Source organism: Tursiops truncatus, chromosome 6 (assembly GCF_011762595.2).
Source record: "Tursiops truncatus isolate mTurTru1 chromosome 6, mTurTru1.mat.Y, whole genome shotgun sequence".
NCBI classification, from domain to species: Eukaryota; Metazoa; Chordata; class Mammalia; order Artiodactyla; family Delphinidae; genus Tursiops; species Tursiops truncatus.
Window position 1 is genome coordinate 96,068,060 of NC_047039.1, and position 15,702 is coordinate 96,083,761.

The 15,702-nt window shown below is 52.8% G+C and overlaps 1 protein-coding gene across 7 annotated transcripts in view; it reads right to left on the minus strand.

Moving 5' to 3' along the window:
- Positions 1-968: 968 nt before the first annotated feature.
- The window catches only part of AKNA (AT-hook transcription factor), a 51,199-nt gene continuing 36,465 nt past the window's right edge, over positions 969-15,702 (minus strand). For all 7 annotated transcript variants that reach the window (XM_073806466.1, XM_073806464.1, XM_073806463.1 and 4 more), the window contains 8 exons: positions 14,431-14,593; positions 11,284-11,460; positions 10,508-10,623; positions 9,702-9,848; positions 8,161-8,256; positions 6,465-6,581; positions 6,004-6,196; positions 969-2,077 (listed from right to left, as the gene is read on the minus strand). In XM_073806466.1, coding sequence (XP_073662567.1) covers positions 1,834-2,077; positions 6,004-6,196; positions 6,465-6,581; positions 8,161-8,256; positions 9,702-9,848; positions 10,508-10,623; positions 11,284-11,460; positions 14,431-14,593 — 1,253 coding nt within the window. In that variant the 3' untranslated portion in view covers positions 969-1,833. The remainder of the gene's footprint in view (positions 2,078-6,003; positions 6,197-6,464; positions 6,582-8,160; positions 8,257-9,701; positions 9,849-10,507; positions 10,624-11,283; positions 11,461-14,430; positions 14,594-15,702) is intronic.

Here is a 15,702-nt window from a genome sequence, read left to right on the forward strand (position 1 = left end):
GATTGGAGTCATTCTATGTGCAAGCGTCCTAAGCCATTTGGAGTGACAGGACCATAACCCTGGCTCCTGACACCCAGTCCCGTGGCTCACGGGCCAGTGTCCTCCAAAGAGCCACAGAACCAAGACCTCAGCATCCTTTGTTCAGAGCTGCAGCCATGCTGTGCCCAGGGCACTGAGGCTGGAGACACTGCTCTGCACCCCCCCTCGGGCTCCCCCTTCCCATCCACCTTCCCATGAGGTTGTGGATCTGGAGGCTCAGAACCAACAAGAAATCTCCCATCTCGGCAAGATGCTGTTTTCAACTCTCCTGAGAAGGATCAGCTGGAAAATGAAATAGAAATGAGTCCTGGAGGGCCGGGAGAAGCAAGTGAGATGAGAGGTGGGGAAGACTGAAGAAAAGGCCAAGGGAAGGGGAAGCAGGAGCTGGGGAGGAAAAAGTCATGGAGGTTTAAGGAGGAAAAAACAGTGACAAAGTATATGGACTTTGGAGTCAGACCATCGTGAGTTCGCACATTCAGAACCTCGGTCTCCTCATCAATAAAATGGGCGCACAGTGGGTCACTTAGCTAAGGATTGGCATCTAGGAGGCGCTCAGTAAATGGCAGCTGTTGTTGCTGTTTGCTGCCAAAAGGAGCACTGGAAAGAGAGTCCAGGCTCGTGCTCTTGCAGACACCAATTTGCTGTGTGTCACATAAAAGAAGCTTGGTCTGACGGCCTCTCCTCGCAGGCCCCTCCAGTGGAAAGCTTTATGGTTCTGAGGGGGAAAGCTGGAGAGACAGAAGGCACTGAAGGGAGGTAGGCAGGCAGTCTGGAGATGTGCACCCAACCGGTCCCTCGGGGGAGGGCTCCACTTGACACCAAATCTTTCACCCCACAAACTTGACTTTAGAAACCACAAGTGGATGACACACACCACAGATGTGGGCGGCTTTGGGAATGTTTTTGGTTTTGGCTTTCATTTCTTAAGATCAATATTCACTCTTCTTTATTTGCTCTCATAACGAAAATAGATTTTTTAATGTCCCAAATATACAAATATCACTGACGCACACACATACCAGAAAAGCTGAAGTCTGAGCTGCTACAAGGTCAGGGAGCAGGAGATGGCCTGGCCTCATGGCCACAGACAAGGACCTGGCAGGAAGCTGGCCGCTGGCTCAATTCCACGGGGGTCCCAGGGTAGAGCCGGGGGTCTCGGGATGAGGTACTGAGGGGGACCATGGTGGATGGCTTTCTGGGCCCTCCGGGGGGTGTCTCCATCCCAGCAGACCCACGGGAAAGGCCTCTCAACTATGGAGAAGCTGGGTGTGTGTCATCCTGAGATATCCCAATGGCCTCAAAGTGCCCCACTGACCACCAGTCACCAGGAGAAAGGTCCCCACCACGTCCTTCCCAGAGACACCTACTCTGGAGTGGCTGGTCACAGGTGGTGGACAAGTTTTCGCCAGAGACCCTGGCCCTGTCCCTTCTTATCTGGCCTCCTAAGAAGAATCCAAGACCAGGAAAATGCTTCAGTTTGAAAAACAGGAATCTGTCCATCCATATATAAAATACATATTGTTAGCCAGAGATGGACACATGCAGGACCAGGAGCCTCCCAGAGATGGCATCTGGACAGATGGTGGCCTCAGTCCCAGCACCTCCTTCAGGGCTGGTCCCTAGGAAGTGACTTCTCTGGAGGACCAGCTGACACCCTTTCCGTTCTGGAAACACGGAGGCTGAGCAGGCAGGGCCGGTGCGGAGGGAGCCCTCCTCACGAGGGTCTGCGGGGCTTCCAGGGCGACAGGGACTGCCCAGCCCTGCCCCCCATGCGTCTCTGAGCCTTGAGCGCAGTCAGAAGAGGCAGGAGCCCCGCAGGCCGCGGGCCTGGCGCAGGTCGGCCGACAGGGAGCGACTCATGAGCTTGGTGGTGGAGCGGACGCTCTCGGCAGCCTGGACCGCTCGGCTCAGGGCCTTGTTGAGCTCCTCCAGGTCCAGCTGGATGGAGTGGCGGGGTCTCCCGGCCGGCCGAGCGGAGACTGCGGGGGGCCACTCAGCAGCTGCTCGGGCTGAGGTAGGTGCTGCAGGCGCGTAGTACCTGGGGAGAGACGCGAGTGCGTTCACTGACCGCGGAGAGGGCTGGGGGCTTCTCAGCCCCAGCTCGGCCCCTACATTCTGAGTCTCAGTTTCTTCACCTCTAAAATGGGAAAAAGGAGCCCCGCTGAGGGATGTGTTAGAGGGGTGAAGCAAGGTAAACGGGAGTGCCTGAACCAGAACAGTCCCCAAAAAATGGTCTGTTTCATCTACCCGTTCATTGAACAAATGCTAATGGAACATATATGTGCCAGCCAGTGCACTAGGGCCTGAGGTCATCACGGTGAATGAACAACACGGACCCCGTCCGCCGCCTTCTTGGAGCTTCTAGTCTGAGAGCCTGGGAGAGCAGGCTCACCCCAGGCTCTGGAGCAAAGCCCCTTCATCAGAGAGGTCATGTATGGAGCCCTATTTGTCAGGTGTGGAGCACTGGAGAAACGTGATAATAATAATTAGGATTCTGCAGGAGTGAGAGGGTCTGGCTCCACTCATCCCCCCCAGCCTGGTCCTGCAGGAATGTATGGTGTTGTTTAAAAGTTCTGGGGGGCTTCCCTGGTGGCGCAGTGGTTGAGAGTCCGCCTGCCGATGCAGGGGACGCGGGTTTGTGCCCCGGTCCGGGAAGATCCCACATGCTGCAGAGCGGCTGGGACCGTGAGCCATGGCCGCTGAGCCTGCGCGTCCGGAGCCTGTGCTCCGCAACGGGAGAGGCCACAACAGTGAGAGGCCCGCGTACAGCAAAAAAAAAAAAAAAAGTTCTGGGGAAAACCGGCTGAGGAGCCATGAGCTGAAGCACAGGTTTCTCCAAGAAATGACAACTGCATTCCTCCAAGGATGCCAAGTTTAGTGTTCAAAGAAACCGATGCTGGGCAGGAAGAGGGCGTGGCACCTGTGGAGTAAAGTGTGTAGGAGAGAGAGGGACAAAGAAGCATGTTCCCTAAATAGAGCACGAATGGGTTTAGGAGAACTTGGCCGGAGACATTCACTGGTGTTTTGCTTGGCACGCTGTAAACTCTGGTCTTATTCCTGACCCTTCACTTTCTAAATTGCATTATTGCACAGTGTGAAAAAAGGGCTTTGCTAGGATCTGAACAGATGTCTCTCCAAACAAGATGTACAAATGGCCAACAAGCACATGAAAAGATGCTCAACATCATTAGCCAGCAGGGAAGTGCAAATCAAAACCACATGAGATGCCACTTCACACACTCCCCACCCACTGGGTGTCCTCAGAGACACTCACTGCTAAAAGCAAAAAGATAGCCATGAGCGTCTGTGAGGATGTGGGGAGACAGGAACCCTCAAACACTGCTGGTGGGAGTGTAAGATGGTGCCACTACTTGGGAAAGCGGTTTGGCGGTTCCTCAGTTAAACACGGCGCCTGGCCTGGGGCTGGCAGCCTCATCCTCAGGACCCGTTTGCCAGGCTCTGAGATAAGCCCTTTACCAGCACTGTCTTGATTACTCGGTAGGTACTTTTATACTTATCTTACAGATGAGCAAAGTGAAGCTCGGAGAAGCTAAGTGATGCAGGAAGCTCCCCAAATCCTGGCCACCCGCACGACCATGAACAAGCTACATCATTCTCAAGGGGTCCGTTTCTCCATGGAAAACAGCCATATTTAGCTACCTCCCAGGGTAGATCCAATAGGAAAATTCAGGTTAAAAGCTCTGTATGCCCAGTGCTCTGTAAATGTCAGCTACTGAGGACTCCGCCAGAGTCAAAGAGCTGGAAGGAGCAGTGCTGGATTTAAACCCAGAGCTAATTAGCTCCCAGGAGATGCTGGTACGTATCATCTGAACTGAATGAATGGGCTTCTTGAATCCAGTTCCCTCCTTAAGGGCAGACTAGCTGGTGTAAGTACTGGGTTCCCACACACCCCTGCCTTCTGATAATTCTGACGACCAGCTTGGCCTGAAAGTTACCCCAAACTCCCCCTAGGGGAGAAGCTACAAAACAGAACAAACAACAACCAAGAAACCCCCCAAAACCAAAAAACTGGCTAGAAAGCCTCTGGTGCAGAGGCTATAAGGTGGCTGGCCAGCAGGCGGCAGCACAGGCCCATTCAGCTTTCTAAGGGTTCCTGGCCTCAGCCACTGAGCATGCTCGGTCCTGCTGATGGGCAGCTGGAGAAACTTCAGGGTGGCATCAGCCCCAATTCCAGTAGCATTAGAAGCACTGTGGTTACTGGCCACCTTCTATGTACTATGGGCTTGCTATGCATCATTTCATTTCATCCTCACCACAACCCATTTCACAGACGGAAAAACTGAGGCACAGGAGCAAAGTGACCTGCTGGCCTGGTCTGTTGGGCACTAAAGCTCAGGGTCTTTCCCCTTCCCCACGGCCTGTCCAGGCCTGAGGACACCAACCTGGCTAGTTCTGCCCACAGGTCTGAGCCTGGAAGGATCTGGAATGACCTCAGAAGTAGAGACCCATGGCTACCGTGGACGCTCAGAGCTTTCTCCTGGGCCACCAAATTCCAGGCAAACCCTTTCCTGTCCAACGAATCAGAGGCCTGAGCATGCAGTATGGCCTCTCTTAACTGCTGGAGCAGAGGGTTCCTTAACGACCCACCCCGTCTCAGCTGAGAGGAAAGCAAGAAACCGCGCTGTACGCAGGACTCCTCATGGAGCTGGATGGAGCCTGGGCCTCTGCTCCTGCCAAGCGCCAGCCCTGATGGAAACTCTGGCCTCTTGCTGCTCACAGACACAGGCTTCTGACAACACACCACTGAAGAGGACCCCCGGCCCAGTCATTTTACAGTGAGGGAAACTGAGGCATAGAACTAGCTGATGACAGTCAGGAGAAGGAGAAAGATCTCCTAATTCCAGGGTCCAGGCCTTTTTTTTCCTGCACAGTCCCGTCATGTGGAAGCCACCTTTCCTCATTTTTTCCTCTTACTAATGACACTATTAACAGCAGCAGCATTTGCTGTGATGACAAAAGCTGCCGTTTATTCAGCAAAGAGCATTTGCTGGTACCGCACTACGAACCCCACAAACAGCTCGTGGGGCTCTCGCCACCTGCCTCATTCAATCCTCATACAACTGTACGTGACTGAGACTCTGACCCCATTTAACAGATGGGAAAAGCGAGGCTCAGAGAGGAAGTAGCTTTACCAAGGCCACACCACTAATAAGCGGCAGACCGGATGCCAGTACCGCTCTGACTCTAAAACCTGGACCATTTCCGCCTCAACTGCTGTGCTTTTTCTGTCTTGACTGATGGTACATCCAAATCCATGTGAAAAGTGATTGCTCCTCTGGCCGTGGACCTGACCCATATGCCTATAAACTGTCAAGGCCATCGGGAACAAGGAACATCTGAGAAACTGTCTCAGCCAGGAGGAGCCTGAGAGATGTGACAACTAAATGCATGAGGTAACTTTTGGGGTGGGGGGGATCCTGGAACAGAAAAAGCACTTCGGGTAAAAACTAAGAAACCTGAACAAACTGTGGACTTTAGTTAATAACAATGTATTAATCATGGTTCACTAACTGCACTATACCATATCAAGGTGAGAAGTTTATAACAGAAGAAACTGTGTTTGGGGGGTGGTATAGGAGAACTCTCTGTGTTATCTGTCCATTTCTCTATAAATCTAAAACTGTTCTAAAAATAAAGCCTAGTTTTTGAAAAAGTATTACTTGCTCTCTGAGAAGTCCCACAAGGAGATGGAAGATGGTTAAGGTCCTAGGTCCCCCTGAGGCCCTCTGCCAGCCTCCTTCACTGCTGGGTCCCCAGGGCCAAGCACTCTCACTGGTGCCCAGGGAGCATTCAGGGTTTGTTGAGTGACTGCATGAGTGTTGGCGGGGGGAAACACAGGACTACTCAGTGCCCGAGTTCTCAGCTACCCAACTCAGGTCTGAATGCCAATTGTTAAGCGATTCAGACCGAAAGGCTAGGAGGGTGGGAACGGAAGGTTCTTACACAGTGGCTGATGGATAAGGCACGAGGGGAACCGAGGAGACGTAGGTAAAGGCAGGAGGGGCTGGCGCTGAGGGCGCGGCAGCCAGATACCACAGTGCAGGAGGCGGCGCGGGCGACGACCCTGTCCGCTTGCTCCTTTGTTTGGGGCTGGAGGTAGAAGATGCGTTTCTCCTGGTGGCGGCCATTTCCGGTGCTGTCAGGGAGGGACACCAGAGAGACACAGTCTCACCACTTGGGAAGATCCAACAGAGAACAGAGGGTCCTCCCAGCCCCACCAGCCCCATTAGAGCTGGACACGGGGCCGGCCATGCCGGGAGTGCCTCGCTTTGGGGAAGCCAACTCTCATCCAGTTTGCTCCATCCCAGACTGCACAAGCTGCCACCCCGGCTAAGTGCCCCCTCCCAGGGGCCCACGCCGGAATCCAGGGGAGCTGGGGGAAGAGACGGAGCATCTGTCCCTACCAGAGCCGGCTGAGTCTGGGCCCCCCCCCTTGGAGGAGGACCCAACTCGACCACACAGCGGACATCGCTGGGTCTCAGTGTGAGATGGTCCCAGTGGGTCCTTGGTGACAGCATCACCTGGAAGAGGAGGCAGAGACGTCAGAAGAGGCTCATGTCTAAGTCACTGGGCCCCCACAAGCCTCCCGCAGCACTGAGCTTCCCTCAGGGACCACTGCAGAGGAGACAAGCGGCCCCCACTGGGTGACAGCAATATTGATGGTAACCATGACACTGAGAGGCATCTCCTGAGCCAGGCCCTCTGCTCAGGGTCTTCATGCATTAGTTGATCAAATCCAACAAGCCACTGGTCTAGCTACCATCATCACTCCCCCATTTTACAGATGGGCAAACTGAGGCTGCAGAAGGTTGAATAATTTGCCAAGTCTCAGAGCTGGGAAGCAGTGGTCCTCTGTCTGATCTCAAGCCTGGTTCTCCCGACTGGAGCCCTTGTACCTACGGGTCATCCTCCACAGTGACACAGACCCATTCTCCAGGTGGGACCAGCCCACAACGGCCCCTGGGCACCAGGGCGAGTCAGTGGAGGCCTAGTGAGCAGAAGGAGAGTGGGCATCCTGGTTCTCTTCCTGTACAAATCCTCAGCGCCACAACTGGGAGAATTCCAGGGTCCATCTGCTTCTCCTTCAGGCCTCAGCTCAGCGTCACTCCCTCTGGGAAGTCCCACCACCCACCGGGCTGAGCTATGTGCTCCCCCACCCCAGTTCTGACCATTCAGTTTCATCTGCTTAGCTGAAGAGTTTGTTAGGGACAAGGCCCAGGGCCCAGTATGGGAAGGTGCTGAATAATGAATGAGTGGTAGGCTTGTTGGGACTCTAGCAAAGGCGCAGCCATCTAGTGGTGAAGAGCCAGGGCTTCAGAGTCACAAAGACCTGGGTTCAAATCCTGCCTCTACCACTCGTAAGTTGTGTGCCCTTGGGCAAGTTACTTAACTTCTCGGAGCCTCAGTTTCTTCACTCATATAATGGACATAGTCATAAAATGTGCAAAACCTACTTCATAGGGTTGTGAGGATTAATGTTAGTACAACCCTTAGCATGTTGCCCTGTATATAGTAACGGCTTGATAAACGACAGCTCCATCATGATCATCATTATTGCTTGAAAGGGCCTCAGAGACCATCTCCAAACCTTTCATTATGGATGTGGACCTGAGGCTCAGAGACGTTAAGGAACTTGCCTAATGTCACATAGCGTGTCGGTGGCAGAACGGGGACTAGAACCTGGTGTCCATATTCGCAGGCCACTTCTCTCCCCACTACTCTTCCCCTAAACTCTTGGGTTTGGGGGAAAGAGTGAGGAGTGGAGGGAGGACAGAGGGGAGATAAGACAATCAATGCTGCCAGCCCCCCTGCTGCTTGCACCCCTCCCCGCATCAGGACCTTCTGGAATCATGTTCATGTCTTCTCTATGTCAAGGTGAAGGAGAGTGGCTTCAGGCAAAGCACCTGGAGGAATAGATGTGAGGGCAGGACTCCCTGGGAGGGCTAAGAAGACCAGAAAAAAAATCTCTTTCCCTTGTCTGGATCTTGACCCGCGCACAGCTCAGGGTGGCCCATGTCTGGCCCAGCTGCACCCCCAAGGCCAAGGGCAAGAAGCTGCAGCCTCGTAGCCTTGGCCGCTTCTTCAGGTACCATCCCCTACCTGGATCCTCTGTCCTAGCGGGTCGGCAGTGGGGACAGGAGACTGGGCCGCTGCCTCTTGGGACAGTCTTGGGGGTCAGAACATGGTACTCCTGGCCTGGGGAAGAAACCATGACAGTCAGTGTCAGTTGGGCGTGGATGCAGCATGGGGGACGATTTAGAAGGATCTCTCTCCTCTTCCTCCAAATGGTTTAACAGTCTCCCTCTCAATCTTTTTCTCATGCACACACACACACGTGCACACACATGTGATATATGTGCATAAATATGTAGCTATGTAATGTAGGCATGTACATATACACATATACATAGAAACACTTTTATTTGTCTGTTTATTATAAGCTCTCATCTCAGATCCTATTTGGGGACCAGCTGCCTAGTTCTCGATATACAGAAGCAACCAACAAATGCAAGCTCAGTCAGGGTTGGAGAGCAGGCCAGGAAGACAGGACAAGCAATGACACAGTGTGACGTTAGTCCCGCATACCCCGGCTTGCTGGTTAGGATTAGAATGGCTTGGGCATGGAGTCAGTGGTGTTTTCTCTGTGCTCCAAGCAGCTGGAAAATAGGGATAGTCATACTGTGGGTTTCATAGCCTTGTTGGGAGGACTGAATGGGGTCATATCCGTGAGGTATCCTGCCCCGCGCCTGGCAGATGTCAAGTGCTCAAGGTTATCAGAAGGTTGGACAGGGTCTTGGGACTGCACCCAGCCCTGCCATCCCGTGCCTCGTCCATCCCTGAGTCTCAAATAGGACCTTCAGAATGTTGCCTGATTAATTACTTTTTTCTCTCCCCTCTGCCGTGCAGGGTCCCCACTTTATACTCTGTGTGTGTTGCATTGGGGCCCCTGGACGCGCTGCTGCTTTCACTTCTAACCCTCGGCTTCTATCTGCTCGGCTGGGAGACATTGTATCTCATTTCCTGCCTTCTCTGCATCGTATCTGAGGTTAACAGCCCTCCCTCCCAGTGAGGTATGGGTGAGAGCCACGTCTATAATTTACTTACTATAATTCACACATTTACTCTAATTGCTTATTTGTTACTGGTCTTCTCTGCTATGCAGTCAGATTCATGAAAGTAGGAGCCGTATCCGTATTTGTTTTAATGTTAAGCACTCTGAAATCCTACTATGTGTCACCTCAAGCCTTACTACGTGCCGGGTACCCAGTCGGTGAGACACGGGGCCCCCTGGGGAATCAGAACCTTAAGGCGGTCCAGGAGTGATTCCGTGTTCACCCTGTCACCCAGGTCCTGCAAACATCAAGCTCTCCTTAAACTGCTTCATGAATGACCAGCTGAACGGGCTTCCCCAGAACCAAGCATGGGCCCCGACAAAGGGGAGGCCTCAGAAACCGTTTGCTGAGTGAATGAATGAACAAACACACCCAGATTCAATGAGACAATACTCCCCGATGTTTCTGTATCACACAACTCATAAAAAATGATAGTATTTCAATGGCCCACTGGCTAAACGGAAGAGCCTTCTCAGGACAGAGACCAACCTGGGGACCATGCCCACCCAGCGCCCCCTCCTGGCCCACCTGTGTATTGGCCCCGGAAGGTGACCCTCTCTGGCCGACCGGTGCTACCCACTCCTCTCCTTCTATTCCGAGCTGCCTGTGGACTGTCCTCGGTGGTCTTGCCCCTCTCAGAGAACAGCCTGGGGGAGGCTGGCTCAGATTCGGAACCTGAGGTGGAAAGAGGGGCATCAGAGGGGGAGGGGGTGGGGGGGTCACATAGTTTAGGGAGTGGGTGGATCACGAGTTCAGGCTCTGGGGCAGGCTTAGATTTTAAACCCAGCTCTGCCCCTTAGTAATCACAGCTGACACATCTGGACCCCTGGCCTTCTGCTAAGTGCTTGGCATGCTTCACGTCACGCACCCTCACAGCAACCCCAGGAGCGGACACTATTATCACTGCACTGTTAGCTGTCCGTTTAACTGTGCAGGGCAGGTGAACAACCTGGCCAAGGCCACACAGCTAGAAAGGAGTGAGCTGGGGCCACTGATTCCAGAGCCATATTCCTTCAGGCAAGTCCCTTGTGCTTCCGGGCTTTGGTGTCCTGATCTGCAGAACGTGGATAATACGACCCCTCTTGCAGTGACGATTAAGCAAGATGATACACATACACAAAGCCCTTACGGAAACCGCAGCTCACAGTACGTGCATAGCATACTGCTGCTGTCATTAGAAGTACGTGGTATTTCAGAGCACTACAACTACCTAAAAAAGACACCCGAAACCTTCTGCAAGTTTCCTCTAGGGCTGTTGCTGTAGTCCCTGACCACTTAGCCAGCATGCCCAGACTGTGGCCTCCAAAAATCAGTCCAGGCGGGTGGTCACTTACTCAGGGACAATCGAGGCACCTCCCGAGGCACCAAGGAGGACCTGGCTTGCCTCCTTCCTGCGGGGACTGCTTGCTCTGCACCCCCAGGCTCACCAGACAATCTCTCTGTGGATTTACTAGCAAAAGGGAGAGAGAGAGAGATGACGTCACTGGATGAGGTCTCATGCAGCCTTTAAAGATGATCAGTGAGAAGCCCAACCCAGAGAAACGCTTATAACATAAGGAAAGAGGAGAATACGAAAGTCAAAACCGAAGACTCTGGAGTCAGACTCATAGAAAATGGCTCTGAGCCTCTCTGCCCCTCAGTTTCCTCATCTGTCAAATGGGGATAATAGGAGCAATGACTTCAGAGGGTTGTTGGAAGGACTGATGAGACAATGTCCATTAAAAATGTTAACGTAGTGCCCTCCAATAGAAATACTCAGAAGTTAGTTAGTTAAAGATGATTTTATAAGTCATCATAAGTGAATAGCTGCTGAGTGAGTGGGTGAGAGGGTGAGCGTCCTGAAAATGTTCTAGCTCTTCACTTGGGTGATGAGTTCAGGGATATTCCCTGTATCATGCTTTATTATTAACACATATGTTTAATATATTCTTCTATGTATCAAATATCACATGGTAAAAAAAAAATGTAAGAGTGAATGAATGAGTGAATAAGCGAGAGAGGGATGTGGCTGTGCCTGAGTCCACATGTCTGGGGAGAGCCAGAGGTTGGCCAGCTTGACCCTCTGCAGCTCCCACCGGGGCATAGGGGCGGGAGTTTGGGGTTCACCCACCTGCCATAATGGGACCCCCAAGTGGCTGAGGAATCAGCTGGCTGGTCCCGGACCCGGGTGGGGTGGTCAAAGTTGGACGCTGGGCGCTTCGGGCTGCCCTGGAGGTGCTGGTGCAGGCTGTCCTCCAGCCGGAGCCGGAGCCGGGAGACCTCTTCTTGCAGCTCACGGATGGCCTGGCTGGGGTGGGGGGGTGGCGACAGGAGAAAGAACAGATGCACAGTGAACATAGCTGCAGCCGCCGCCTGAGTGCTGCCCGGATGCCAGGTCTTCGTCCTTTTCCAGCAGGCACCGTCCGACTCTGCTGTCGGTGGACTCTCCAACTTCCCTGTGTGTCCGCTTTTCTTGCTACACATCGTGACACCCCTCTGAGTTCGTGTCCCTCCCTGCGCATTTGGTGAGCAAAGCAGAACCTTCTTTGAGGTTTACCCAACCTAGCACGCAGGGCCTCTGAGTAACTATTCTGAAACACCAGTGACAAATTCTCAAGATAGAGATGAGGATGCAGAGAAGAGAAGGCATTGGCTCAAGGTACACTTTAAAATTTCAATTCGGACCTGCCTCGGCCCCCGGGCTGCCCTCCCCTTCCTCAGCCTCTGTCTGTAGAAACCCTAACTATCTATGCAGGCCTGGTTCCTTCCCGCCTTTGCTCAGCCACCCCTCCTGGGTTCCCCCAAACATTTCCTACATTGTTCAAGCCCATCTCCCTGCTCCTGGCGGAAGATGCTTGTTTATCTGTCTCCTCCACCAGACACTGAGCCCCTGGCAGGCAAGGAGTGGGCCTCCCCATCTCACAACCGCTGAGACCTCATAGATGCTCAGAGAATGGCACTGAGCTGGCCTCCAGGCTCCCAGAGGGAACAGAGTAAATGTGTGTGTGTGGAGAAGGGACAAAGACACACGGTGCTTCCCATCGCCCACTGAACGTGAGCAGGCTGGAAGCTGCAGGGGTGCCAGAGGCAAGGCTGCTGTCATGCTGGGGAAGCCCCCAAACACAGCCCAACCTGGGATTGGCGTGGTATCTCACGAGCCACTAGCATCTTGGGAGTAAATCCTGTTTGCATTTCTCCCCGATCGGTCCCTGAATCTCTAGGGTCTCATTCTGAGGGTGTCGCTGGCACTGCAGCAGCCAATTCTGCCCAGACACTGCTACACACAAACCCCCCTACACACGGGGCATCAGAGCCCGGGCTGGGCACGGCCGTCCTCCAGGCTGAGGCAAGCTCTACGTCTACTGTTCGGACCAGCTTCCGGGGTGAGGGCTCCCCTCAGGTTTAGTTCTTGCCTGGTGGCCCCTGGACTCTTGGGGGAGTGTCTCCTGGTGCCGGCTTCAGCAGACATCAGCCTTCAGATGGGTGCACAGAGGAGGCAGGAGACCTCCCTCTGGCTATGGCCTGGCGCTGTGTGCGTCTAAGGGCAGTTGGTTCCCCTGGCAATTCCCAGGGCAACGCTTGTTGGGGTTTCCAAGGCAAACCATGAGGGTAGCGGCTGCAGGAGAGTGAGAACTCCGGTCACCAGTTAACCCCTGAAAGGCAGGGCTGAGGCCCCGTGATGGGTGCAGGACTGGGGCGGCTCTGGCTCCCTGTCCAGGCCAAAGGCCGCTGAACGAGAGCCTGGGATTTGGAATACCCCGTTAGGCGTCACTTGTCCTCTCTGCCTTGTTTCTACCAGGATCTCGGTCTTCCTGACCTAATCCTTTAGTGACTGAGTGCCAGCTGGCACCTATAAGTCATCTTTCCCTGCAATTTTACTCCCCCTTCCTAGGTTCCCCATCTCCGCATCAGCATCCAACTGGTTGGCCAGCCAACAATCTGAGTCATTCTAAACCTTTCTCTTTCCCTGAACACCCCAAAAGTTAACCAACTCCTAAGTCCTGTGGGCCCAATGCCTAATTATCTCTTTTCAAATGCACCTCCCTTCCCTCCCCACTGGCCCCATAACCTCTCTCCTGGGTGCGGCAGGCTTCTCAGCAATCCCCTGGCCTCTATTCTCACCCTCACAGTGGTCAGAGAATTCTTTCTAAAATGTAAACCCAACCATGCCTCTCCCTGGCTTAAAGCCTCCCTCATTGTCCTTAGGTGAGACTTTCTACATTCATGAATATTCAGTGAGCACCTTTCCTGAGCAGAGCCATCATCCAAACTTCTAACCACATGTGTCTGAGGCCCTCCAAGGTCTCCCCCAGGTCTCCCTGTCTTCCTCTCTGCTTTTGTTGTTTCACAGCCCACCTCATACTTGAGGATCCGGCTATAATAAACATTTGGTGCCTAAAAGGTGGCAGGCACTCTCTCACCTCTAGGCCTTTGCACATGCTGTTCCCTCTGCTGGGATATTCTTCCATCTCTCTTCCTTCCGGTCTCAGCTGAGATACCACTTCCCCCAGGAAGCCCTCCCTGAAGCCTCTGACTGGGCTAGATGCCCCTTCTCTGTGCTCCCACAGTCCTTCAGCCCTGTGCCATCATACTGGGGGTGCAACCACCTGTTTCTTGGTCCGTCCTACAAGATGGTGAGCCTTACGAGCTCAAGGACTGTCTTGCCCACTATTGTATTCCCAGGGGCTGGCATACTGTAAGTAAATAAGCCTCTCATTCCCCTGTAGATATCAGAGGAGACTGCAGGAGTGAACTTACTCAACTCAGGCCTGGAAGCCAACACCCCACCCCAACAAAGGCCTGTGATTGATTATTGGCCAAAAGCTACTCAGAGGAGAAGTAAGAGGACTGACTAATCTCTTTTCCCATTTCTGTTTAATGAAGCAAGGAGAAAACTTTCTCAGTAGAAAAACTGCACTTGGATTAAAAATTAAAAATTGAAAAAATTGTCCCTTCTCAGTTCATACGATGAATGCGTAAACTGCAGAAAACACACCCCTGGGAAGTGCAGACCTGTCTTGGAAGGGAAATGTTGAGGGACAGGCAGAGGGGTCTTAGCACCAGCAAGGTGAACCTCTAGGTCATTTCCCACCAGCTGGAGAAGTGTCCTCAGAATCTAGATCAATGACATCCCACAGGAGCAGCCCTGAGCTGGGAGGCAGGATGCCTGGGTCCGTCTGGCCTCAGCACAGCCACCACTGGATGGAGACCCTAGAAAGCCCGTGCTTCCCGGCTCTATGATGAGCTTGAATCCGCAGCGCCCAAGTATGCAACTTACTCTCGCCCCGTCCTGGTGAGGAGGAAGGTGGAGGTGGTCTCTGCGGGCCCATGGGGTGGAGCGGCGGCTGCAGGGGCCAGGGTCGGGGGTGGGCTGATTGTCGCGCCATGGGGGAGCTGCTCAGAAAGCTGCTTTCGGCCCTTGAACTCTGAGCCAGGGACCACTAGGGAGGCAGAAAGGGGTCAGAGTGAGTTCACACAGAGAGGACCCTTGAAGTGAGAACCTGTGCGGGTGGAAGGGTGCTGGGGGTGAAGAGATGGGGCCCGGCTGAGGTCATGAATGAGGCTCCTATCGAGGTCGATGACCCTCAAAACAGGAAGAAGATGTGGTTTTTGCTGGGAGCAAAGCGGACCTGCAGAGCTGTTTATAACTAGATTTCCCTCCACCATCCACCATTTCGGCATCAGATCCAAGTCTCCAGGGCCTTCCCCCTACAAAGAGGCCCCTGCTCCTCCACGAGGGCCCCCAGACTCTGCATCACCAGGCTGCTCTGGGACTGGCTTCGGAGCCTCACCTCCCTCTGCAATTAGTCACACCTTTGCCTGTGTGCATGTTTCCTGGGGGAGCATTCAAAACTTTAACTAGCCTCTCAAAGGGATGGGTGACCAGAGGTTACAAACCACTCATCTGGCCCATGCATTAAAACAATGAGCCCTTGGAAGACTAATCAGCAATATATAAAGGAACAAACTATCAATTCATGGAGCAATCTAGATGAGTCTCCAGGAAAGTATGCTGAGTGAAAAAGAAGCCAATCCCCAAAGGTTACATATTATACGATTCCATTTCTATAACGTTCTTGAAACGACAAAATTACAGAAATGGAGAACAGATTAGTGGTTACCAGGAGTTAAGGAGGGGGTGACTGTGTCTATAAAAGGGCAACATGAGGGACCCTGAGATGGTGGAAATGTTCTGTGTCTTGACTGAATCCATGTCAATATCTGGTTGTGACATTGCTCTATGGTTTTGCAAGATATTATTATTGGGAAAAACTGGGGGAAGGATCTCTGTGTATTATTTCCTACAACTGCATGTGACTAATTAATTAAACTTTTAACAAAAGTTACAAATTTCAAATTTTTAAATGGTGAACCTTAAGATGCAGAGCTAATCTGAGAACAGTGGTTACCTTTGGGAGGTGTGGGAGTGACTGGGAAGGGCTTGAGGGGGGTCTGGGCTTCTAATCGTGTTGAGTTTCTTGGTCTGTGGTCACTTCGAGAAAATTCTTCAATTTATATTCTTTCCTGTATGTTTTATTTCAATAAAAAG